The sequence below is a fragment of the Miniopterus schreibersii genome, assembly GCF_964146895.1.
Source record: "Miniopterus schreibersii genome assembly, chromosome: 20".
Lineage (NCBI taxonomy): Eukaryota > Metazoa > Chordata > Mammalia > Chiroptera > Miniopteridae > Miniopterus > Miniopterus schreibersii.
The window spans coordinates 1,055,869-1,083,714 of NC_138122.1; the positions used below are offsets into that span (position 1 = coordinate 1,055,869).

Genomic DNA, 27,846 nt, shown 5'->3' on the forward strand with positions numbered 1-27,846 from the left:
TAGTGTTGTGAAGGCCTGTGGGGTGCAGGGTGGAGGTGATCAACAGAAGACAAAGGGGTCATCTTTAATACTTTCAACAATAAAGTTTTAAATTAAAACTTTTTTAAATTCTGTAATAAAAAAAAAGATTACAAAAGTAATAAAACTATTTGTACAAACACTAGAAAGTGCAGTAAGAAAACAAAAAGGAAATAATATTCATACCCCACCTTCAGAAAAATGTCTACTAATATTTTGATGTATTTTCTCTTTGACCTTTTTAAAAAGAATATTATAACACACATGGTTTCTGTTCTGCTCTTCATTTTTACTGAGCACTCTTCATGCTTATGAACATACAACTATAACATCACTTGTAAATGCTACTGAGTATTTTGTTAACATAATTTATTTAAGCAACCCCCTATTATGTATGTTTATATTTTTAATTTTTATTTTAAACCACATGTTTAATGAATATTCTTGTAAACAATTTTCTGTATGTACTCACAGTTATTTTGGGTTAATATCTAGAAAGGGAGATGCAGGGACAACAGTTATGCATATCTGCCCCAAACAAAACTTCCAGTCTCCCGCTTACATAAATAAATAGATCATGCAGACAGAAAATTAATTAGGAAATAATGGCCTTAAGTGTCATATTAGTCCAGACTGGCTTAACTGACATTTATAAAACATATCTTCAAACTGCAGGATACACTTTTTTTTTCCAAGTACAAATGGAACATTCTTTAGGCCATGAAACAAGCCTCAATAAATTCAAGAAGATTGAAATCATATCAAGTATCTTTTCCAACTACAATTGCCTGAAACTAAAAATCAACTACAGAAAGAAAACTGGGGGAAAACTCACAACTATGTGGAGACTAAACAACATGCTATTAAATAATCAATAGATCAAAAGGGAAATCAAACTAGAAATAAAAAACTATCTTAAAACAAATGAAAATTAAAACACAACTATTCAAAATTTATGGGCTGCAGCAAAAGCAGTTTTAACAGGAATGTTCATAGCTATATAGCCTACCTCAAGAAACAAGAAAATAAACAAATAATCTAATTCTATACCTAACTGAACTAGGAAAAAGACAACAAAACAAAACCCTAAGTAAACAGAAGGAATTAAATGAAAATCATCAGAGCAGAAATACATGAGATAGAAATTAAAACAAAACAGTAGAGAAGATCAATAAAACTAAGATCTGGCTCTTCAAGACAATAAACAAAGTCAACAAACTTTTAGCCAAACTGCAACAAACCTTTAGCCAAACTGATCAAGAAAAAGAGAGAGTCCAAATAAATAAAATTATAAAGAATAATTACAGCTGAAACCACAGAAATACAGAGAATCATTAAAAGTACTAAAAACAATTATATCCCAAAAAATTCAACAATCTAGAAGAAATGGATAAATTTCTAGAAATATATGACCCTTCAAGACAGAACCAGGAAGAGATACAAATTCAACAATACATTAAGATGATTACATACCATGATTAAGTGGGATTTATCCCAGAGATGCAAGGATAGTTCAGTATCTGTAAATCAATTAACATAATACACCACATCAACAGAACCAAGAGTGAAAATTATATAATCATCTCAATAAATGCAAAAAAAAAAAAGGCATTTGACAAAATTCAATATTCTTTAATGATAAAAACAGTTATGGATATAGAAGGAACATATCTCAACATAATAAAGGCCATATATGACAAACCCTCACCTAACATCATGCTCAACGGTGAAAAACTAAAAGCTTTTATTTTAAGATCAGAAACAAAAGGATGCCAACTTACACCACTTCTATTCAACAGAATATTGGAAGTTTTAACCACAGAAATTAGACAAGAAAAAAATAAATAAAAGGCATCCAAATCAGAAAGGAGGAGGTAAACCTTTCACTATTTGCAGATGATATGATTCTATATACAGAAAACCCTAAAGACTCCACACACACACATGAAAAAAACTATTAGAAACTGGTAAAGTTGCAAGATACAGAATCAATATACAGAAACCCATTGTGTTTCTATACACCAATAATAAATGATCATTAGGGGATATTAAGAAAAAAGTTCCATTTATAATTGCATCAAAAATCATAACATCACTAGGAATAAATTTAACCACAGAAGCAAAAGACCTGTACTCGAAAAATATAAGACACTGGAGAAAGAAATGAGAGAGGACACAAATAAGTGGGAGAATGTACCTTGTTCATAGATTGCAAGAATTAATATTGTTTAAATGGCCTTACTACCTAAAGCAATATACAGATTCAATGTAGCCTCCATTAAGATACCAGTGGCATTCTTTTGAGAATTAAAATAAATCCTTATTTTATATGGAACCACAAAATGCTCTAAATAAACAAAGAAATCTTGAGAATTAAGCAAAGTGGGATACATCACACTTAGTAATATCAAACTATAGTGTAAAGATATAATAATTAAAATAGTATGGCCCTGGCAGGGTAACTCAGTTGGTTAGAGTGTCATCCTTTTTTTTTTTTTTTTAATTTTTTTAAAAAAAATATATCTTTATTGATTTCAGAGAGAGGAAAGGAGAGGGAGAGAAAGAGGTAGAAACATCAATGATGAGAGAGTCATTGATCAAGCCCACAACCCGGGCATGTGCCCTGACCGGGAATCGAACCCCAATTGCCTGGATCCCAGGTCGACTCTCAACCGCTGAGCCACGCCCGGCTGGGCTAGAGTGTCATCCTGATACTCCAAGTTTTGGGGTTCGATCTCCTGTCAGGGCACATACAAGAATCAACCGGTGATGCATAAATAAGTGGAACAAGAAATCTCCCTCTCTCTATCTCCCTTCTCTCTCTCTCAAAATCAATTAATAAAAAATTTAAAAAACAGTATGGTACAGACATAAAAACAGAAACATATATCAATGGAATAGAATTGAGAGTCCAGGAGTAAATTCTTACTTAAGTTATCAATTAAAAGGAGGCAAGCATAAAAAAAATAATAAATTTTACTATTCGCAACCACGTGGATGGTCCTAGAGGGTATTGTGCTAAGTGAAATAAGTTAGAGAAAGATAAATACCATATGATTTCCTTTATATGTGGAAGCTAAAAAAAACAAAATAAATAAACAAACAAAATAGAAATAGACTCATAGATACAGATATTGATGATTGCCAAATGGGAGAAGCTGGGTGAAAAAGGTGAAGAGGTTAAGAAGTACAAATTGGTAGTTACAAAATAGTCATGGGAAGGTAAAGTACAGCACAGGATATACAGTCAGTAATATTGTAATAACTATGTATTGTGCCAGGTGGGTACTTGATATTGGGGGGATCACTTTGTAAAGCATATATTGTCTAACCACTATGCTATACACCTGAAACTAATACAAAACTGGACAGATTCATGCAAAAAAAGTAAAATTGGACCACTTTCTTAAAAAATATACAAAAATGAACTCAAAGTGGATTAAAGACTTAAAGGTAAGACCATAAAATTGCTAGAAGAAATCATAGACAGTAAAACCTTTGACATCACTGTCAACAGTATCTTACAAAAGAAAAAATAAACAAGACTATATCAAACTCAAAAGTTTTTGCATAGTAAAGAAAATCATCAACAGAACAAAAAGACAACTTATTGAATGGGAGAAGATATTCACAAACGATGCATCCAATATGGGATTATATACAAAATATGTAAGGAACTCATACAACTTAACAACAAAAAACAAACAAAGAAAGCAACAATCCAATTTAAAAAATGGACAGAAGGCAGAGGACCTGAATTGGCATTTCTCCAAAGAGGACCTAGGGATGACAAGATGTTCAACATCACTAATCACCAGGAAAATGCAAATTAAGACCACAGTTAGGTATCACCTCACATCGGTCAGGTGGCTATTATCAATATATCAACAAATAACAAGTTCAGGGGGGAAGTGAAGCAAAGAGAACCCTCATACATTGTTAATGATATTGTAAATTAATTCGGCCACTATGAAAAACAGTATGGAGATTCCTCAACAAATTAAAAATAGAACTGACATACATTCTAGCAGTATCAATTCTGGGAATCTGTCTAAAATAAAATAAAAACATCAATTTGAAGAGATATATGCACACCTATGTTCAGCAACATTATGAGCCGTAGCCAAGATAGGAAGCAACGTAGGTGTGCATCAAGATATAAATAGATAGAATGGAATATTATTCATACACGAAAAAGGAAATTTTGCCACTTGCAACATGGATGGACCTGGAGGGTACTGTGTTAAATAATTCAGACGGAGAAAGACAAACACTGTGTTATTTCACTTATATGCAGGATCTAAAGAAAACAAAACATGAATAAACAAAACTGAAACAGACGCATAGAGAGAGAAGAAACTCGCGGCTGCCGAAGGAAGAGGCTGTTGGGGGTGGGAATAAAAATTCCGTAAAATGAAATGGCTACTTCCCAAAAACACGCATATTCACCAGCTGTGTGAAAACCACAGACGTTCCCTTTCCAACCCCAGCTAACTTTCCCTCCCGGAGCGCAGGCGCCCGGCCGCCCCGCCCCGCCCCGCCCCGCCCCGGGGAACGCGTCGGGGCCCTCGGGCACCGCGGCACCTCCGGGGCGCTCCCCCGGGCGCGCGCCTGCTTCCCACGGGCCGGCCGCGGAGCTCGGGCCCGCTAGGAGGCCGGGGACGAGGGGGCGGAGCCGCGCGGCCGGGCGCGGCGGCCACGTGACGGCGCCGGACGCGCGAGGCTCAGTCGCGCCACCCGCCGTCATATCAGCTTATGGCTCCGGCGCCTGATTGGATGGCGCCCCCCGGGGTCCGCCTCCGCCCTGTGGGCGGCACCGTTCGTCAGCCGGGAGGTTCGTCGGCCCGGAGGTTCGTGGTCCGGGGCACCCGAGAGCCTGCGCAGCTGGTCCCGCGCGGACCCTCTCCGGGTAAGGGCGGCGGGCCCGCGAGACGCGAGCGGGGAGGAGGGGGAGGCGGCTGGCCCCCCCCTTTCCCGCGCGCCGCGGACGTGTGTGGAACGCCTGCTAGGTGCGCGGCGCGGGCCCGGCCCGGGGAGCGTGGGCGCGGGGCGGGGCGGGCCCTCTGGCTCCCCGCGGAGGGGCTGGCGGCCGCGGGGGGGCCGCGCGGGGGGGCTGCGGCGGGGGGGCCGGCGGCTGCGCGGGGGGGCCGCGCGGGGGGGGCCGCGGCGCCGAGACCCCCGGCGGGGCGCTGCCCGGCGGCAGGTGTTCGGGGCGCCGGGCGGCCGGGACGCGGGGAGAGCGCTCGCGGGGGGCGTGGAGGAAGTGGAGCGTGCTTTGTTGGCTGCTGCGGACCCCGCACCCAGGGGACGCCTCCCCGTGGAACACCGAGGCTTTACTGTGAACGGGCTTCTCTCTTTCCATCGGGGACGTTTTTTCGTTTGTTTTTTAAGGGGCAAAGGAATTAGACTAAAGAACAAGCCTTCGTCTGACCGCTGACTGGCAGGGCAGTGCCAGCCCATTACTGCACGGAAACTGGGGCGGGGCGGGACGCTTAGGAGAGAAGGGCCGCGCCCCTCAGCCTAGCGCCCGGGGGGAAAGCCGCGTCTTCCTAGCGCCGTGTCCGAGTGTAAGTCTGGAGGTGGTTCCTAGATAGTTTCCAAAGCGGAAAGTCTGTGGTAGTGGGGTTTTCAGTCAGGACGCGGTGCCTTCCCTGCCTTCCCATCACCTTCCTTTTCGCCCCCTAACTTTGCAGTGGTAAGTGCCCCCGATACTAGTGCGGGGCCGGATCTTCAGAGCGCTTTTCCGTGCGTCCGTGTTGTGTGACCTGGGATGCTCGGGGCTGCATTTGCCCGGGTGACACCCTGGTCGCTAAGTGAGCAGCTCTGGAGTACGCATCCTAGCGGTACTTGTTACTGTTGTTGCTGAACAAGTTATTTAATACTCCTGATCTTAGTTTCCCCATCTGTAAAATGGGGGTTACAGAATTAAGAAATGGGTTGCAATAATTAAGCAATGGAGTAATGAACAGAGCTTTAAATAACACTGTGGTTATGAGATCTTGGGTTACAAGAATTAAGCAAAGGAATACATAAAAAGTGCTTTAAATAATACTTTGTGTTAGCTGCTAACTATACTTTTAAGGTAAAGCAAAAAGGTAATTGTAGACTCAGCCATTCTAAGCCTAATTGCGTTTTATTAATAACTATGTTTTAAGAAATGGTTTCTTTGTTTTTGCAAAGGTAAGTCATATTTACTATAAGCTTCTATTTCTGGCAGGGGTCTTAACTTAAGGTTTGTGGAGCCCCTGAGTTCAGCCCCTTAAAATTATATGCAAAATTATATGAACCTGTGGAGTCACTGATAATTTAAAAAATTAAAGAGCTAAAAAGTTGAGAGTGAGGAAGAAGCAGTAGAACTGGGTTAAAGGCAGTGGGTTTTGCAACCAAACGTCATGTGTTTTAATCCAAGCTCCAGCATTTATTTACTCGATGGCCCTGGGCAAGTTTTGAATTTTCTGTGCCCAACTTCATCTGTAAAATAAGAATATATTAGTACCTAACTCTTGGGGTTTTTTCAAAGGGTTCAATTAGTTAATATTTACAATACCTAGTATATAACAAATATTGATATTTCTATTACCAATGTTTAGCTATTATTTTTCAAAGAAAAGTCAAATGGCACCCTTTTTTGCATTAGGTTAAGGTAGTTTTGACTCACCTTGGATCCCATTACAGTAATAATAACAGCTCCTATTAATTGACTACTTTCTATGTATCAGATGATGCCCCAAAACTATGTTCTTAGTCTCTAAAACTCACCAGTTTATAGATGTGGGTTGAATCTAAACTTCAAAATCGAGTTCCAGTTTTCCAATCATACTGCTATTGACTTCAAAAGATTTTATGTTAGATGTCAGAAATTACAGCAGTATATTCATAAATACCTACTTACTACATTCAACAAATAGAATGAATTGAAACCAAAATTCTGAAAACTGCCTGTAGATTGACTGAGGTACATTTCTTCCTCCCTTCCAGGCACTGGTTTACCGTACAGTAAAACCTCAATATAACAAACTAATTCAAGCGAGGGGGTGTCCGTTAAAGTCAGAAGCCCCTTATGTAATAAAGTAGGTTTTCTGAATGCATATGTTAAAAAATGGACAAATTACTTAGTTTACCTGTTTCTACTTACGTAGACACATTTATGTAAATAAAATTAAGTATGTATGAAAAGTTTGATTTCACAGAAAAGTTTTCTATATGTGTTACTGTAATTTTAAGTTTTTACTGAATAGGTCTAGTAAACACGTGCATTCACCAGTCACCGCAAGTAAACAAATGCACAGGCAGGGGCGGAGCTTAACCCACTGGGAACATTGGCCAGCAGTCATTAAAACCGCTGCAGAAAGTCACTGCACAGGACAACGAACCCGTTACCACACACAGTGCGGTGTGATCATGGGCTCATCATTCCTGAACATTGTTTACAAGCAGTGACTTTCGCATTTAAATCTGTAGACTGTAGTTGTAGATATGTAATATTTATTTATATTGATGAAATTACTACAGTGTTTTTTCCAACATATGGTCTATTCACTAAAATTTGTTAAAAATAACAGTGAATTAATAACAAAAAATAACCTGTTAATTATAAGCAAATCTTGGTTAAAAGCATTTTAAAATTAACAGGGTGTTTGTTAATTTTCACATATGGCATACAGACCAGAAATTTTGTCCATTATATGCAAAATCTGTTAAATTGAGGTCTGCAAAATTGAGTTTGCTGTAACAGTAGTTATATGCAGAGAATACACAAATAAATACAATTAGCATGATCTTCAGAAAAAAGCAATATTAAAGAGTTTTTAAAGTTAAAGATTGAGATCTTGTGAAAGTTTTTACTTCTGATATTAAATACTGAATAAAGAAGATTCTTGGTTAGTGTTTGAGTTATTTTGGACTGCATTGTACTATCTCAGGTTCTACATTGAATTGGGGCTCTGTGCCATTGTAGGTAGCATGCAGGTTAGTCCGTCAACTCTTAACCAGCCTTTAGTGGGGTAGCAATATCCTTTTCAATTGTTAGGTTCTTCTTTAGTGTTTCTATTTCCTGGTAATTAATTACTTAGTATACTTCCCCTGCTACACTGTCTCCCTTGACAGTCTGTACTCCTTATGGCTTCAACTTCAACTACTGGGATCACTGTTGAACTTCAGATTCATATTTGCATGTCTTCTATTGCTCATGTCTAGTAGCCGAGGTCACCTAAGCTGATCTCCTCATTGCCTCACACACTCCCTATCCCTACTGAACCCAATCTACTAGCTCTCCCAATAGTCCCCGTTTCCATGTGTCGGATGGTGGAGTGAAGGTACAGTGTCCACCCTCACAAAAAGGTGTATCAAGACTGAAGAATGAAGCCAGCAACTCTTAATTATAACAATTTATTGTAGGGTAATTTACTTACAGGAAGATTTGGTTGGCTCAGACAGACAAACTAGCACTCTGTATAGATTATTCTCTGCTGCTAGACAGTTGTTACAGTAAATGTTTTGTAGTATAGCTGAACTACTAATGACTGACAAGACAGAGAGACAGAGAATGCCTTACGAGCCAGGAGCCCCACCTCCCCCTGGTCTTACAATGGATAATTGCTTACAGTTGATGCCAGCACCTAGTTTGATATTTATCTCATTTGCTATGCCATTCTGGCCTTTACTGACAAGAATCTTTACGACTACATTGTGTAAGCTTACAGGACACAGGTAGTCATTAACTAGGAGGCTTTGGTGCTGGCTGAGACTAGTTAGGTCAGGGTTCAGATTATGTAAACTAGAAAGACATCAGGGCCACACAAGGATGGAGTCAGCTTTGTTTACATCTACACCCATGCAACAGTATAACAGCACCACCACCCGCTCAGGCAAGATAAAAATCTCATAGTCATCTTAGATTTCTGTCTGACACACATTCCCATGTCTAATCAGTTATCAAATACTGTTGGGTTTTTTACCTGTTAAATCTCTGATGAAGAAATCTATTCTCTCATCTTCTCTGGGTTAATCTACCACGGAACAACCAAACTAGGCTCCCTGCTGCTTATCAATTCTCTATATTCCTAATGGAGTGGCTTTTATGAAATATGGGTCTGATTATACCTCTTCATACTCAAATATGTAGTTTCTCCCCATCGTGTATGGACGTCCAGATTCCTCAGCAGGCATCAGCTCCCTTCACTAACACCAGTTTCCTTTTACCAGCTTCATTCTTGAACACTTTTTCCCTCTGCTCTATTCCATCACCCTGTTTGGCACCCACCAACCACGCCATCGAGCCATGAATGTACCATGACCATTCCATGCCTTTGCACTTGTTGATATTTGAAATGCCTATCCCTAACCTTTTCTTTATGGTAATGTCCTTGAAAGCTCAAATCAAATGTTTTCATTATGAAGCTTTCCACTGTAAGCTGAGATAGTTGTGTTGTCTTTTCTGATTTCACAGTATTTACACATATACCTTTATTAAAGCACTTGTCATATTAATGTAATTATTTCTGTATTTGCCTTTTTTAAAGCCAAATTCTTTATATATATATCTTTAATGATTTCAGAGAGAGGAAGGGAGAGGGAGAGAGAAAGAGAGAATTGTCATTGATTGGCTGCCCCCCACACACCCCTGACTAGGAACTGAGCCCGCAACCACTTGCCTTACAAGATGGATTTAGATGATATGTTTTTAATCTTTGTATGCTCATTACCTAGTGTAGTATTTGATACTTAATTGTTATTTGAATGAATTAACAATGTATGGTGAAGGATATATGTCAATATCTGGCACTTGGTTCTTTGTGTGTTTTTTTTTAATATATCTTTATTGATTTCAGGGAGAGGAAAGGAGAGGGAGAGAGATAGAAACATCAGTGATGAGTCATTGATTGAGCCCACAACCCGGGCATGTGCCCTGACCAGGAATCGAACCCGATTGCCTGGATCCTAGGTCAGTGCTCAACTGCTGAGCCACGCCCAGCCGGGCTGGCACTTGGTATTAATTAAAATTTTCTTTCAGTGACAAAGTGAGAAAAATGTGTGCAACTCATCTCAAACAAAGGGCTATAACCTAATACGTAAAGAGCTTTTAGAATTTGATTTTAAGAGAATAAAAACCCCGTGGGAAAATGGACAATGAACAAAAACAGATAATTGACAGAAAAAATATAAATTACTCTAAATAGATAAAATTATGTTCAACCTCACAATAAGATAAATGTAAAATAAATATAAAGCAAGGTATTATTTCTTTGCGATCAGATTGATGAATATCCAAAAGTTTAATGATATTCTCTGTTGTTAAAGTTGTAGGGAAGTAGGCGCTATCCCACCTTACTGTGGACTTGCAAAGTAGTACAATCCCTATGAGGAGCAATTTAACAATAGTTACTAAGGTACCAAGACAGCTACTCTTTGACTTAGCTCTTCTGCTTGTAGAAGTTCACCAATATAGGTTTAGTCATTGTAGCATTACTGGTAATAGCAAAGGGTTAGTTTCTATCCAGATATCTATATGTGGGTTGCATAAACAGCAGTGAGATCACAAAAAGGAACATAGGCCCACAGTCCCTTAGCCACAGTTTCGAAGTCTGGAAAGTCCTGAAAACCAAAAGTTCTTTTTTAAAAAATTTTGTTCTGAGCCCTGGCCGGGTGGCTCAGTTGGTTGGAGCATCTTGTATATCAAAACGGTGGCCAGTTCACGTCCAGGCCAGAGCACATGCCTAGGTTACAGGTTTATAGATCCCTGGTTGGGGCACATACAGGAAGGAACTGATCGATGTTTCTCTTTTTCTCCCTTCCCCTCTTTCAAAAAATCAATAAAAACATATCCTCAGGTGAAGATTAAAAAAGAAAAAAATGGTGCTCAAACTCATTTAATGGCAAAGCTTGACTCCAGCTGATGGAGGTACCCATTGTGTCTTGGTGCACCTACCAGATCCTTCCTCTACTTTTTGTTCATACTGTTTTGTTTGGGTTTAATTACATGTGAAAATATAAAATGTAGTTAAAGGTAACCCTGTGAATGACAGAGTGAAAGGAAACACCTGTGATGAGTAATAGCACAGACATGGAGCTATTAAAGAGAGTGTGCTTGGTGTGTCCGTGAAGCATGGCACTAGAGAACATGTGACTACAGCCTAGGAGGACAGGTTGCTGAGGTTTTACACCAGCAGTGAGAACTGGGAACGGATGATAAATAGGGGGCCATTGCACCAGTTACAAAAGGAAGGTCCTAACTAGGTTTTGATTAAGTGGAATTGACAATAAGGAGGTAAATAAATGCCACTGATTGCTTTGTTTGTTGATCATGACATAGGCTAGAATGTATTGTAAAGAACTGCTACTGAAGATGAGTGCTCGTGTTGCTGGTGGAAATGGGTCTTTTCATGGGGTCGCGAGGAAAGCATTCTGGGAGACCACATGGGGAGAGTAAGTGATAAGGTTTATTGAAGTAAAAGCAAAGGGCTGCCCCGGGGTTATTTCCGTCCAGCTGTGAGGAAAGTTGAGCCTGTTCTTCATCTGGCCCAGAAGCACGCTGGTGCCCCACCTCCGCTGGAGCGGGGGAGCCCGTGTTGCCTTTGCGGTTGGGCTGGCTCTGTTGTCTTGGGCTTGGGAAGGACCAGGCACTTCTTGAAGCTAACCAGTCAACTTCCCCATCTTTCATGGTCCCCGCTAACCAGCCCATTTCCTACGGCCTCCAGGGATCCGAGTCGTTGAGCCAGTCTTCCTTTTCCCCCGCCAGGGTCGCCATCGCAACTCCTGCGCTTGTGCTCGCCTCCCCTTGTGGCTCTGTCAGCGCCCGTGACCCACGGGGAGCACACTGGTTCCCTGGGGGTGCAGCTGCAGCTTCCTGGTGAAGCAAGCAGGCAGATTGTCCGAGGCAGCTCCTGGTCTGTTAGGCTTAATTTCTGATTCCCTTCACTCCCTTTCGTTAATAACATCTAGCTACTTCCACTAACAGTATTAAGGAGGAAGAGTCATAAGGAAGCAGTGTGGTGAAAAATACCTGAAAGTCTGGTGACTATTACTCTGCTGGTCATGAAGTAGCTAAACATGACCTTGGTGAATTTGCTAAGATAATTTCTGATGGAAGCCTGAGTGCTGAATAAATTTGCGATGGTGATGAAGTAGTTCTGTATTTGTTTCACAATCCTAAAAAACTTTAGACTGTAGGAGAAACACCAGCGCCTCCAACACATAGAAGATAAAGTTGGCAATGACTAGAAAAAGCCACCATTTAAAGTGTTTGAATGAGTCTCAGGAAATACCTAAGCATCTTTATGCAGAAATCTTCAGGCTGATTCAGTAATACGTATGCTGGGGGTTCAAGCTCTTAGCAGGCTGGACTGGAAGACAAAGATTTTTAATTATTGCTAGACAGCTCTTTAGTGCATTTTCCTCAACTTTTTTGTTAAAAGAATGTCTTTTGAATTTACTTTCCATGCACTATGAGTGAAGTATAGCCTTTATACCAAGGTATGTTACACTCTGGGAAACGCAAGTGTTTGTACTACTTGCAGTAGTTAACAGAGACCTACAAATTAGCCAAAAAACATATGTACATAACACATAGACACAGACAACAGTGTGGCGATAAGCAGAGGGAAAGCTGGGTGGGGTAGGCGGAAGTGGACAAAGGTGGGGAAAATGGGGACGGAAAGAGACTTTGCTGGGTCCATGGGCACACGAAGCACTGTGCAGGTGATGTTTTATTAAGTCGTACACTTGAAACCTGTGTGGTTTTCTGAACCAGTGTCGCCCTAATAAATTCAATTTAAAAAAAACAAACTCCCTATGACCCAGCAATTTCACTTCTGGGAATTTATCCAGAGAAACCCGAAACACTAATTTGAAAGAATATATGCATCCCTATGTTCGTTGCAGCATTATTTACAATAGCAAAGATTTGGAAGCAGCGTAAATGCCCATCAGTAGATGAGTGGATTAAAAAAAAAAAAAAGCTGTGGTACATTTACACAATAGAATACTAGTCGGCTGTAAAAAATAAGGAAATTTTACCCTTTGTGACAGCCTGGATGGACCTTGAGAACATTATGCTAAGTGAAATAAGCCAGGCAGAGAAAGTCAAATACCATATGACGTCACTCTCATGTGGAATCTAATGGACTAATAAACAAAATAGAGACAGACTCAGAGCAGGCTGACAGCTGGTGGGGTGGGGGTGGACGGGTTGAGCAAAAAAAAAAAAAGAGAACTCATGGACATGGGCGACAGTGTGGTGGTTGTAGGGGTGTGGAGGAGGGTATAGAGGGGATAAATGGTAATGGATGAGACTTGACTGGGTGTAGTGAACACAATGAATTGTACAGATGATGTGTTGTGGAATTGTGCACCTGAAACCTGCACAATTTTGTTAACCAGTGTTACCCTAATACATTTAATAAAAAGGAAAATAATTCTAGAAGATGAGAAAAAATTCAGTCATAAAGATCTTGTTTGCAGAAATTGCAAATGTTTGAAATGATGTTGATAAGTCAGCATTAGTAAATGCTCAACATTGTAGCTGACAGTGAGGTTTGTAAATTAACCTGCAGATAAAGATTTTGCAACATTTTATATCACCAATAAGAAGATGATACCTGACTTCATTAAGTATGCCATGTATTTTAGCAGCCAATACCATAAATAAGTCAGGAGAATCTCACATTGAAGAAATGCTGGACATTGATCATGGTGCTTCTGTTACTCATTTCTTGGGTGGTTAGGAAGCTACTGAAAGATTGTTCAACACAAGAATGAAGCTAGTCATGACTATGATAATGATGGTGACAGCAATGGCTACATTGTGAATACAAATGGAAAAATTGCTGAAGGCATTATGGTAGGCAAACAGCAATGGTTTAAGCAGAAACATGCTAATAAGGCAGGTGACATTGGTAGAAATATTTTCAAAACGCCATCTTGGGTAGCATTGCTTTATCACTTGAGATCCTGATCCTGGCCCATCAGTGTCTAATTCCAACCTCATGGACCCTTCTCTATAAGATCCTCAAGCAACCAGATTTAATGAAAATGTATTAAACATATAACACATACATGTATAGTTATTTAACTTTAGTATGTATTTGAAAGTTTACTGAATATTTTTCTTTAAAAATAGAATAAAGTAGTGTTTTAGTCTATACCAATTCTATTTTTATTAATTACTACATATATAATTACTACATAAATTATTACCATACATATAAACTAATATTGTTTACAGTGTATATCCATTTGATGTGACTATTCATACATTTTTCTAAACAAATGTTTGTGTTTACTACTAGGGATATGTTTTGACCTTTGAAAAATCTAGAAATTCTGAATTACAAATACATCTGAACCAAATGTTTTGTGAAAAAAATGGTAGACCTGTACTATAGAAAAGGAGGAGCTGGCGGTGTCCAGACTAATAGAGTAAAAACCTCTGAAGATCTGTTTATAAAAGCAACAAAATACAAAAATTGTCAAGGTCAACTTTTGTAGAACTCTAGAAATTAGAGATTTACAATAATGCTAGGAAGGCTTATTCCAGAAAAGTGGCTGAAACACAGTAAGAACAGAAGGCTTTGAAGCATTTTAGCTTTCCTTGTTTCCACCCCCTTTCCCCAACTTCCTGATAGCCTTGAAAACAGCCTTGCAGCCTAGCAACCGGGCAAGGAACAGAACAGGTTTGCAGCTCCCCAAAAAGCCCCATCCCAGAGAATTTTCATCATTTCACCTCTCTGGCAGTTCTCTGAAAACCTTTATTGTCAAGGTTTGTCTTTATTTGACCTGAATTAGAATTGGCTTGGTGTGAATAATCCTGTCCCCAGGGCTTTTGTCAAGATAATCAGTGGTGATTGTTTAATATCATAGTTCTAGGAGACAGTTTTGACAGTTGGCACTAACAAGAGCCAAACCAAAAAACTTAAAAGGAAACACTGAGGAATGTCCATAGGAGGCTTTGCAAAACTCTGATATTTTATTGGGAATCTAGAATGATTTCCATGAGAAGGGTTGTGCACGTACCCAAGAAAAATGATAGAAGGCCCTAGTCTCTCACTTCTAGCTGACCTTGCAGGTCTGTCAAGCAGGAAGTGAAGGCTAAGTAAGAGCTGTAAACTGCCCAAGGAAGAATTGAAAGCATGGCCCCAACACACAGCACCTCACAAAGCCTGGGAGACATACTGGTTTTTAAGGCATTTAAGGAAATCTGTCCATTCATAGTTAGCAGAGACTTCAGTTGCTGCACACAATGAAAAATACAGGTGATATACAAGCAGTCTGGGAAAGTGACTTAAATAAACAACAGCAACACAAAACCCCAAGGGAGGCCCATGGGGAATCTGATTTCCAGAACTGCCATATTATGATATTTTAAAAATTCCATTTTCCACAAAACGTTATGAGACACACAAAGGAGCAAGTAAGTATGGTCTGTACACACACACAGTCGGTTGAAACTATCTCTAAGAAAGCCCAGATTTACGGGAAAAGATTTTATAATTGGCTGCTATAGCCATTCTGGTAGGTGTGAGGTACTACATCATTGTCATTTTAATTTGCATCCCTTGATGATTAGTAATGTTGAGGATTTTTTCATTTGTCCATCTGTATGTTCTCTTTCGAGAAATGTCTATTCAGGTCCTCTGCCCATTTTTTAATTGGATTGTTTGTCTTCCTGATGTTGAGTTGTATGAGTGCTTTATATATTGTGGAAATTAACCCTTTATCAGATGTATCATTGGCAAATATGTTCTCCCATACAGTGGGTTCCCCTTTCATTTTGATGCTGCCAGGATGGCTCCATCAGTAAATCAACAAACAAGTGCTGGCAGGGATGTAGAGAGAAAGGAACCCTGGTACACTGCTAGTGGGAATTCAGACTGGTGCAGCCACTATGGAAAACTGTGGAGTTTTCTCAAAAAATTAAAAATGGAGCTGCCATTTGGCCCAGTGATCTCACTTCTAGGAATATATCCTAAGAATCCCAACACACTCATCAGAAAGAATATATGCACACCTGTGCTCATAGCAGCATTATTTACAATAGCTAAGACCTAGAAACAGCCCAAGTGCCCATCAGTTGATGAGTGGATAAAAAAGCTGTGGGACATTTACACCATGGAACACTATGCAACTGTAAAGAATGAGGATCTCTTACCCTTTGAGACAGCATGGAGGGACCTGGAGAATATTATGCTAAGAGAAAGACAAACGTCACATGATCTCAGTTATATGTGGAATATAATGAACAAAATAAACTGACAAAATAGATCCAGAGACATAGCAGCATGGAACAGACTGACAAACCTCAGAGGGAAAGGGGGGGTGAGACAGGAAAAGATTAACCAAAGAACTTATGCATATATGCATAACCCATGGACAAAGACAATAGTGCTGTTGGCCTGGGTCAGGGGGGTGGAGAGGGGTGGAGGGGTCAAATGGGGGGGGAAAGGGGACATATATAATACTTTGAACATTAAAGGTAAATTTTTTAAATTGGCTACTGTACATATGTTTAAAGAACACCATCTAAATAATTCAAAGTATGAGAACAATATCCCACTAAATAGAAACTGTCAATAAAGAGATAGAATTTATTTTTTTAAAGAAAAGAACCAAATAAAAATTTTTGAGTTGAAAATATAACTGAAGTTTAAAATGAACCATCAGACTTAACATCAGATTTGAGCCAAGAGAACAAAGAATCAAATAACTTGAAGATAGGTCAGTTGAGATTTATCCAATGTGAGGAACAGAAATGAAGAATGAAGAAAAAATAACAGAGCCTCAGAGACTTGGAGGATACATCAAGAATATCAACACAAGCATAATGGGAGTCCCAAAAGAGAAGAGAGAGAAAGATAGTAAAATGGTTATTTTAAGAAATGGTGGCCCAAAACTCCCTACATTGAATGGCGAACATTAATTTTCACATCCAAGAAGCTCCACAGTATGGAGAATGAGGTTTCTTTGGGGGGGGATGAAAGTGTTCTGAAAATGGATAGTGGTGATGATTGCACAACCAGGAATATGCTGAAAACTTTTAATCTTTCTCTAGTACAGTGAATTTTAGAGTATGCAAACTGTATTTCAATAAGCCTGCTTAATTAAAAACAAAAAGGAGGTATTCTTCATATGATGGAGAGAGTTTCAAAATACATTTTTAAGAGAAAAGACTGTGTGACAGTGTATATGTCACTCTTTGTAAAGAAGGAGGGAAATAAAAATTTGTAGTTTGATCTTATATTTAAAAATAAAGATTCATGGGAAACTAATAAATATGGTTACCCAGAGAGCTAGAAGTGAGATGACGATTGTGGTGTACAGAGATATGTATGGAAGCAATGCTTTCTGTATCTCTATAGTGATCATTTTAAACTTCATATATGTATGATTTTTAAAAAGACTTTCTAAATTCTTGTGGGGAACCTAATAGGGGAAATAGTCTTTAAATAAGTACTTAAATATTTTAAAGGATTTTTTTTTAAGTTTTCATTTTATTTCATAAATTGCTGTTTATATGGCCCAATATATAGCAGATAAAGGCCATTTGAATACCTGAAACCTAATATGTATAGACAATTTCCAGACTGGATTTTTGTTGCTGTTGTTCAAAAGTTTCAATTATAAATGAGAGATTATTTACAATGTTGGACACATTTTCCTCTCTAAACTATGCAGTAAAGAATGAGGGTGTAGCCCTGGCCAGGTGGCTCGGTTGGTTGGAGAGTTGTCCCATCCACCATCCACCAAAAGGTTGAGGGTGGGATCCCTGGTCGGGGCATACGGGAGACACACGATCGATGTTTTTCTCTCTCATTATGTCCCTCTCTCCCTTCCTCTCTCTGAAACCAATAAGAACATATCCTCGGGTGAGGATTTTTAAAAAAAGGAGGTAGCAGATCAAAAATGATCCAGATTCAGTAGTCAGTTCAGAAAAGCTGACCGTAATGTTGCTGAACTGTAACAGGATTATCAGTATAGAATAGACTTAATTATTTGCTTAATTGACTAAAGTTTTTTAAAAGTTTAAGCCTCTGGACCAGGAGTTGACAAACTTTGCCTTTAAAGAGCCTAATAAGAAGTATCTTGCAGTGACTCAGCCCTGTCTCGAGAAACGTCCCTACAATATATAAACATCTGGACATGGCTGTATTCCAATAAACTTTTGTTTTTGTTGCTGCTGCTGCTGTTTTTACAGAACCAGGCTCTGGGTTTGGCCCGTGGGCCCCAGTTTCCTAGCCCCTGATCCAGAGTACCGTTAGTGGGGAGAGGAATAAATGTATTCTGATCCTTAACATTAAGAATACATCTCCCTTTGTTGTGTCAATGAGAGAGGCCTTGTGTCATAAGAACAGATAGTCCCTGACTTCTATGCTTGTGGTGGCACATAGACACCTTTTAGGAAATTAATTTTGAGTTTCAGCACTGAAGCAAAAATCCCTGAAATAATTTTTTTAGTAGAGAGAGGCTGCTAAAACTTGTAACTGAAAGAGTAAACCATTTGCCTGAGGACCTAGTGCTTTGCATTCCCCATCTTGACTACTTGCTGCCTTGCCCTAGGACACAGTAGATGAGAACACTAAGGAGGAATCAGATCTATACTTATGCCGTGGGTCAGCTAGACCTTAGAGAAAAAAAGTCTGAGTCTCAGTTTCTCTAACAGAGCTTTGGTGCTCCCTTGTATAATATGAAGAGATTGGACTAGAGATTATATTTAAGCTCCCTTCGAATTTTAAGGATGGCATTTAGTGGAGTCTGGTAGGAGCAGACTTACACTACACATGCTTCTTAAAGCAGAAACATCATGTATAGTTTTTCTGGAAAATACTGCTTTGAGAAATGTCAGTGTGGTAAATAACTGTTGCATGTGTTTATCCTTCAGGTGCTAAAATGGATCTTGTACTCAGTGCTGCAGATTATTATGTTTTTACACCGTACATATATCCAGCCACATGGCCAGAGGATGACTTCTTTCGACAAACTATTAGTCTCCTGATTGTAACAAATCTTGGTGCTTATATCCTTTATTTCATCTTTGCAACACTAAGCTATTATTTTATCTTTGATCATTCATTAATGAAACATCCACAATTTTTAAAGGTAAGTGATTTTCTTATCTATTTTTAACTACTGTTTTAGTAAAAATAACAATATGATGAGTTTGTGAGCTATTTGGATGCAAAAAGTTTTTGAAACCAGCCCCAAATGGGCTATATATTTTTGGTAGGGCTAATCCCACCTCTCCTTCCTTAATTTAAATAAATAACGAATCCAGATTTTTTCTTTAACTAAAAGTCTGGTATTTTGCTAGTTACATAGACAAGAATTTCTTTGCTACTAGTGATGAATAAATAAATGCACACATTTGTGTAGTTATTTTAATGTTTGACTTACAACTGAAATAAATTTTGACTATGTATATTTTTCTTTAGCTATAGGATCCAAACTTAGTTTTAGGTTTGTTTACAGTCATTCTTCTATTTCAGTTATTTGTATTTTTCAAATACAAGTCTGCAAGGACTGGGGGAAAAGGGAGGATTAGGGATGGAAGTTAATTATGAAAGAAGTTATTATTTAATAAATAGAAATTTAGAATACAGATTTTGTTGGAAGGAGAATAAGTTTGGGGATTTAAAATATTTATTGTTTTTGCTCAATACAAAAAGAATTTTTTTCTTACATACCTATTCCTGCATATTAGCATTGTAATAGAAACATTTTGGAAGTAAGCTGGTTCATATAAAAGAGATTCTAAAAATCCAACCAAAATAACTTTATGCTAGTTTTGCTTAGTAGACAGTTTGTGGTTTTAAGTATTGGAAATGTCATTTTCAGAACCAAGTCTATCGAGAGATCATGTTTACTGTCTGGGCCCTGCCATGGATAAGCATTCCCACAGTCTCCTTGTTCCTGCTGGAGTTGAGAGGCTACAGCAAGTTATATGATGACATAGGGGGCTTTCCCCACGGTGAGTGAATATCAAGAATGTCAGGCACAGGCTGGTGTTTCTAAAGAAACAAATCTGCCTCTTTTAAAATAATTACAAATTGCTCAGTTTTTAATATCCTTTCATATTCTTTTATGCATTTATGTCTTGTCACATAGTATGCACTTATTTAAGTTTATCAATTTTAAAGGCTTTGTTTTAGATAAAATTGTGCCAGAGGGAGATTGGCATGGTCAGACATAAAAGCCTTTGCATTTGCTTCCCGTTACCTGTGTTGAATTCAGCCTTCAAAAAAAATAACTCAAATAGGACATGACACTCACGGAAAATCAGAAAGTACAGATTTCAAAATATCAATTATCTTTCTACTTAGAAACTATAAATCTTTTGACATATGTCCTCTCACTTTTCTATGCCTTGTATTACAAAAATGAAACTTTCCTATGCATACTGGTTTGAACTCATTTTTTTCCGTTAGCAATATATGCCCATATTTTTGTGCCTATAAACATTGGCATTATATAGTATGTTAGTTATAGTATCTCATTTTGTAGATATCCTTAGTTTATTTAAGTGATCTCTAATTTTGGACCTTTAGATTGTTCCTGTCTTGTCTATTATAAACAGTCCTGCAGTAACTAAACTAACTTTCTGTGAAATTTTGAAATTATTCCATCAAGATATATTTCTAGTATCTAGTATTATAAAGTAAGAATAATAGTTAACATTTATTGTGTGTTAATAAATACCAGCTGCAGTTTTAAGCTTTTCACATATATTAGTTCATTTTATTCTACATCAGTTCTGTAAGGTAGGTTCTATTATTATGCCACTTTATAGGTGAGTAAATTAAGTTTACAGAGAATTTCAGTAACTTGCCCAGGTTTCTAAACAAATAAGTGGTAGAAACCAGCACCCCTGCTTTCTAAGAGGTTAGTTAGTTAAAGGAGGGAACAAAAATCATACACTAAGATGATGACTAGGTTTTGAAAAGTATATGGGATTATGAATAAAAATAAACAGAGGAAGGGCATTCTAGATACATGGAAAGAGAGGTAAGACTTTCAAGATGCTGGGAGGATATTGAGTAACCCAGCCTGGTTAGTACAGGAACAGATGAGGTTGGAAAGATCAGAAGGGGTAGGTTATGGAATAGTTGCTCAGTTTAAGGTATTTAGTGGAAAATAAAATTCAAAGCAGGGAGATAATGTATAAAGATATGTTTATGAAGGAAAATTATTAAATAGAATTATTCTCAGAGATTTAAATAATACCAGTGCTTCAGGAATATATTTTTTATCTCACAAATAGCTTAATAGTATAATTAAGAAATATTTTAGGTGGGACACTTCCAAATTTTTATATGAGGAAATGAGCAGATTCCAGAGAGTCAAAGGAGATTACTTTATAATGTGTTTAGTTGGCCAAAACAGATAGTTCATAGTATTTGACTCTAGGATCATATTTTGCGTTTAGATGTGTAAAAAATAAAGGCTAATCAAAGAAGCTGAATCTTGATTCTGCTGTATACTATTATGTCTTCTAGGCTGGTTTCAGCTCATCGTTAGTATCCTGTCCTTCCTCTTTTTCACGGACATGCTCATCTACTGGATTCACAGAGGCCTTCATCACAGACTTGTATATAAGGTAGAGTTGTGTTTATGGAAAAGAAAACAATATTATATATGAATCTATATAAAACTGAAACTCATAGACACAGACAGCAGTCTGGTGGTTCCCGGAGGGAAGGGGAATGGAGGTAATAAAGGATGAACAGAAGAAGACTTGACTGTGGGTGATGGACACACAGTGCATTGTACAGATCACGTATCATAGAAACGTACATTTGAAACCTATATGACCTTGTTCACCAATGTCACCCCAATAAGTTTAATTTTTAAAAATCTTGTCAAAGGGTAGAATAACCACATAGAAATATACCTGAGTTCAGTAATTTGACGTGGCTTGTGAAAAACATTCTACACCTGACCAGATTTACTGTTTTACTCAGTGACGCCCACCACTCAGGATCCTTGTGTAAAACTTCAGGAATAATTTGAGTTTCTCCCCTGGGTCAGTCCCGCTGATGCTTTTAGCCCAGCCTGGCGTCCTTCAGGCTTGGCCCGGCCCAGCGGGTCGGCTGGTGGGGGGACAGAGCGGCGGGCTCCCCGTCGGCACTTCCACTCAGCTGTGCCGCATGGTGCCCGGAGCTGTACACCAGCTGATACACAGTGAGGAGAGTGGAATTTTATTGACTCCATTGTGATTTCCACATACCTCATTCTAACTAAAATCCTACAGCAAGTGTTGCAAAGAGTTTACCCTTAATATGACAGTAATTCAAAGACTGGTCCCCAGACTGCCTGGATCAGAACCGCCTGGGTCCTTATTAAAAACTGATTTCTGGCTCCCACTCCAGACTTAATATATCGTAATCTTGGACACAGAACGTGGCTAGGGTATCGGGAGAAAAGCCATGGTTAGGGTCACTGTGGCTTTGGTGGGAAATGCAGTGTGTGGTGCCCTGGAGTGTGATGTAGGGCAAGCTGGGTGGTAAAAGAAAAGAAAATAGTGTACATTTCAGCAGTTTGTGATTCTAAATTCAGTTCTCTATTTCCAAGAATTTCCTCTAACTATATTAAATACCTAAGTAACCATAATGATGACAAATACCAGGTATATTTTGTTTGTATTATTTTGTTATTAATCCTTCCAAGGATATTTTTTCCATTGCGTTTTTAGAGAGAGTGTAAGGGAGGGAGAGGAAGGAGAGAGAATCAACGATGTGAGAGAGACACATTGACTGGCTGCCTCCTGCACACACCCTGACCAGGGCTGGGAGTGAATCCGAAACCCAGGTACATGCCCTTAACTGTAAATTGAATCTGCGACCTTTTGGTGCATAGGCTAAGGCTCTAACCAGTGAACCACACCAGCCAGGGCTGTTTGTATTTTTTATGAGTCTGGAGTGTTTGTGCTAAAATTTTACTGTTTGGGGGTAAAGAAGGAGGGTATTTTATAAAGTGATTTTGCTAATTTCAAAGGGATTTTTAAGTCATTTCCACAACATAAGTATGAAAAGCTAAGTTGAATGTTACACTTGGTAAAGTTTGTGGTGCTAATGGTGTTCTTTTCTTCTATAGCGCATACATAAGCCTCATCATATCTGGAAGATTCCTACTCCATTTGCCAGTCATGCTTTTCACCCTGTGGATGGCTTCCTTCAAAGTCTACCTTACCACATATATCCTTTTATCTTTCCATTACACAAGGTGGTTTATTTAGGTTTGTACATCTTAGTCAATATCTGGACGATTTCCATTCATGATGGTGATTTTCGTGTCCCCCAAATCTTACGGCCATTTATTAATGGCTCAGCTCATCATACAGACCACCACATGTTCTTCGACTATAACTATGGACAGTATTTCACATTGTGGGATAGAATCGGAGGCTCATTCAAAAATCCGTCCTCCTTCGAAGGGAAGGGGCCACTTAGTTATGTGAAGAAGATGACTGAAGAAAAGAGCAACAGCCATGCAGGGAGTGGTTGCAAAAATGAAAAATTATTCATTGGAGAGTTTACAAAGACTGAGTAGATTATTGCCCAATTATTAAATATTTTTAATAAGAAAAATCTATATACAGCCAAGAGACGTAGCAAGTAAATGGTATCATTTGAAAATCAGCATTGTGGTACTGCTGAGGGATGTCATAATGTAAATCAAGGGAAGATGCTGTGAGCACCATGATTTTAACCTCATGCTTAAAATACTAGATGCTGGTCTCAGGGACAGCTATGTCTTTCTGCCCAGCAGAGCTGTAATTTCTATAGGTAGCCTCAACAACCATTTTTAAGAGGTGGAAAATCAGTTACTGAGGGGACTAGGTTATGTCTTTCTGCCTTTATTATATTCATTAAGAAAAATCCATTGTGCTTGATGACACCAAGATAGCACCATCACAGAGAAACACTGTTATAGAAATGACTGCTTGTGTCAAGAATGGTTACATCTTTGCTTTTGGTATGATTTGTTCAAGTGCAGACATCAGTGTTGAAAAATATACTGATAGAACATATCAGAGGCTTTGTAGATGATCTAATTAATAGCAATGTAATTACATTATCGCTTCCTACACATAGGAAGCTTATTCACTAGAGGTGAATAAATAAATTGGAATTTAAAAAAATAACTGATACTACCATGATTTAATCCAGATCTAGGATTATTTTGATGGTTATTATTCCAAACTATTATTTAATAAGTATAAAAGTATGTGAATCTGAATATGCAGTATTCCCCCCTTATTCATAGGGATACATTCCAAGGCCCCCAGTGGGTGCATAACACGGCAGATATTTCCAAACCATGTATGTGATATATACTATATTTTTTTCTATACACACATAGCTATGGTAAAGTTTAATTGATAAATTAGGCGCAGCATAACAACAGCTAATAAACTACTGTAGTTAGAAGCCCAAATAATATATTTGAACTACTGATTTTTAAATTGAGTTGGTGCCCTGCACTTCTTTATTGTTCAATGTGTTTTGAAGAAAATGTAAAGTAGTCCTTTTATGAAAATTGCACCACAGTGGCTATTCAACATTTAAAGAAAATAACCATCAGTAATAAAATAGGGCATTTTTCATATGATCTTCAGTCAGAATTTTTAAATTTCTAATACAACCCAGAAACTATATGTCAAAAATCACAAAGACAAATTGGTTCAGTTTTGAAATATGAATGGCATTGGTCATGCTGAATTAATTTTACAAAATCAAATATCCAGTGGAACTATTCATTTTGGCTGGATTCACTGCACTGCTAATGTTTCAACATTACAAACCTATAATGTTCTATAATCAGGAATAATTGTCAAACATTTAGGCCTAATACAAAGATTAGTTTTGAAATAACTATTCTCCCTCTCCTCCCCTCACTTTTTCCCACTTCCTCTGCAAAGATTTAACTAATACTTTCATAAATGTTGTGTATTGTAATAAATATATGGAGAAACATGGTTTGCAAAGGCGTTCTAGAAGCTATTTAAAATTGATAGTTTATTGTAATTATCATTAAGCTGTATCACAAATATTGTAACAGCATAGAGTATTCTTTGTACAAGTTTTATATTAATTTGAAACCACAGAAATGATGTGGATTGTCAAAACTGTTTTACAGTGTCCCCAAGTTCTCATTGTCAGGGGGAGAAAGAATCTCAAGTCTTTTTATGTTTCACATTGTTATTAGATTTGAGTGTTTTAGCACTCAATTTTATGAGACTAGTCATAACATTTAATGCTTGAGATCCAGATGAATTTTTTTTCTCTTTGAGTTGCTCTCACAATGTTTAGATTAAATATGCCCCTGTACGGATCATTGTTTTAACTGGTAAATGCATCTGAGTGCTCTTCCCTAGCTATCCCACCCCACAGTACTCCACTTTGCCCAAGAAAAAGAAGGAAAGTAAGAGTAAATTTTGTTTCCTAATAATAATGGGAGCTAATATCTATTGAGCTTTTACTCTTGATCAGGCACTGTTATAAATACTTGACATGAGGAAACTGGGACCAAGCTGTGTAACTTTTCCAAGGTCATTTCTTTCTCGTTAGTTGGGTATGGATGTTGCTGGTCAGTGGGCAGCCTTTCACAGTTATTCTGAGTCCCAGTCTCCTTCCATCTTGGAAAGCCGCCTTTCTCCAGTCTGCATGCAGTCTTTGTTGAAGGAGCGCACAAGGGAAGAGGGAACGGCATGCATGGAAAAAGTTTGTCAGGCCTGGAAATCATGCATATCCCCTGTATATTTCCCTTTGGACAGAACTCAGTCATGTGGCCCATCTAACGGAGAGATTCAGAGAACGTTAGCCAGTTTGCCATACCCCTATAATTTATGCCCTGTGTTTAGAGGGTTCCACTAAAAGTATTGAAGCGATAACTGCTCAAAAGTATGTCACTATTCTCGCACTAGTGTCTTCACATCCTTAATTCCATAACTTAAATTATGAGCGTTCAAGTTTCCTCAGGTTCTTATTACTGTGTAGCTAATAGAATAGAAAGGGCATAATTTATGGAGAGAGGGAAGCTTCCTCGAAGGCAATCAGACTAGCCTGTGCCCTCCCACCCTTTTTCTTTTCTTTTAATCCTCAAAGGTATGCTTTTACTGATAGAGAGAGAGAGAGAGAGAGAGAGAGAGACTTTGATGTGAGAGAAAGCTGCCTTCTGCATGCGCCCCAAATGGGGATCGAACCTGGAACCTATATGTGCCCTGACTAGGAATCGAGCCCACCACCTTTTCTGATGTATGGGATAGCGTTCCGCCTGCCATGGCCCACCCTTTTCCTTCAAGTTTGGTCTTACAAAGCATTGTTACATTCAATCCTAAGATTTTTTTGTGTGCACTACCATCACATTCTCCTATTCTCCATTAAAGGAAGTCACAGAATAGTCAATGCAGGGAGGATCTAAATTCCCTTCTGCAGGACTATCAAGGGAAAGACTTTTTCCCTTGGCTTTGAAACTTTTTATACTTATAGGACAGGAACGGAAAATCAAGATTATATTTTGCACGTTTATGTTAGAAATTGGAAAATGGATGGAGGTATTACAAAACCCAGAAGTCTTTACTGGCTCCTCATCTCTCTCCTGTGTCCGTCTCTCCCTGTCCATGTGTCCCGAGGCTGTGACTGACTCCTCTCAGAGCCCAGCATCATGCTGCTTTTCCTCCCATTTCAGGAAGTCACAGTGAGACTGGGAGAGAGTTACAAGTTCCATGTTTGATACATGGAGATTACAGTGCAGGCTGATTATATAGAGATGATGTCTGAGAGGGAGATGGAAACGAGGGAGACAAATCAGAACTAATAATTGGGATTAACTCATGGAAGAAAAGTTTGAGACCTTGAGGTCAATTGCCAGGGAATGCGTGAAAAAGGGTGTGCAAAGAAACAACCCAACTTACGGTGTAAAGAACTTCCTTTTTTATTTTTCTAACTTCAAATTCAAAACACTTGATAGGCAGTCTTATGTCAGTATTTCCTGCTTTCTGTCATCTATCATTGTTATGTGTATTATTTATTCTAGACCCTAAATTCCTTCAAAGTAGAGACCATGTGTGACTCATGGCTGTGTCAAACCATATGTCCTTCCCGAATGCCCAAGACCTGGATGAGGGTCGATAAATAGTTTGCCAAATGAATTAATAAAGTGGCGGAAATGCCATTCTCTTCAGTAAATATTTAGTAATCCCTTTGTCAAACACTGAACTAGATGCAAATATTTAATCCCAGCCTCTTAAGTGCTGTCCTTTTAGCCAACAATTTGTTTCTCATTTATTCACTAGCTGGCATTTGCTGTGTGCCTTGGGGAGTCACAAGGAGAGCTAAAGGGAACTCAAAAAGATGGTTCCTGCATCAGGAATAGGCCACCTTTTATTTCCTTACTCAAAAGGCATACATTCCTCTGGAAACAAAACCCATCAAGTACCTGGATTCAGACCATGTATGAATCAGCAGTATGAGTACTAGAGAGGTGAATGAATCTGTGGAGTTGTTACATAAAATAGTGCTCTGGACACAAAAAAGATACAATTATTGATTGCTTACATGAAGAAATTACGAACCTAGGAGGATAATCTAGAACTTAAGCTGGAATGTAATTCATATCAGAGGAATTGTAGAAGCTAAAAGCTCTGGACTTAAAACAGTTTTGAATCCTGGCTCTGCCACTAGCAGAATGCATGACCTTGGTTTCTCCACCTGTAAACTGATGACAATACTACCCACCTAATAAGAGTAAATAAATTTAAAACAAATTTGATTTGAGGTTCTTATTCATGTAAATTGTGCTTAATGTCTCTAGGTTTAATGATTATTTTTAAGCCTAGGG

At 38.6% G+C, this 27,846-nt stretch overlaps 1 protein-coding gene across 2 annotated transcripts; it reads left to right on the forward strand.

The window, feature by feature from the left end:
• Nucleotides 1-4,779: 4,779 nt before the first annotated feature.
• On the forward strand, nt 4,780-27,777 carry SC5D (sterol-C5-desaturase). 2 transcript variants are annotated; one of them, XM_081123370.1, is made up of 5 exons: nt 4,780-4,927; nt 18,890-19,107; nt 19,843-19,975; nt 21,501-21,601; nt 23,098-27,777. In XM_081123370.1, the coding sequence occupies exons 1-5, from the start codon at nt 4,795-4,797 to the stop codon at nt 23,551-23,553; spliced, it is 1,041 nt and encodes a 346-aa protein (XP_080979496.1). In that variant the 5' UTR covers nt 4,780-4,794; the 3' UTR covers nt 23,554-27,777. The 2 variants fall into 2 exon arrangements, with proteins under 2 accessions (XP_080979496.1, XP_080979497.1); XM_081123371.1 differs by having other exon boundaries at nt 4,822-4,868.
• Nucleotides 27,778-27,846: the final 69 nt, after the last annotated feature.

Bases quoted from the DNA above. Each gene is read 5' to 3' on its own strand.
- SC5D (XM_081123370.1), top strand. From the start codon at position 4,795: ATGGCGCCCCCCGGGGTCCGCCTCCGCCCTGTGGGCGGCACCGTTCGT. The intron at 19,108-19,842 runs GTAAGTGATTTT...TGTCATTTTCAG, and splicing joins AACATCCACAATTTTTAAAG to AACCAAGTCTATCGAGAGAT. The intron at 21,602-23,097 runs GTAGAGTTGTGT...TTTCTTCTATAG, and splicing joins ATCACAGACTTGTATATAAG to CGCATACATAAGCCTCATCA.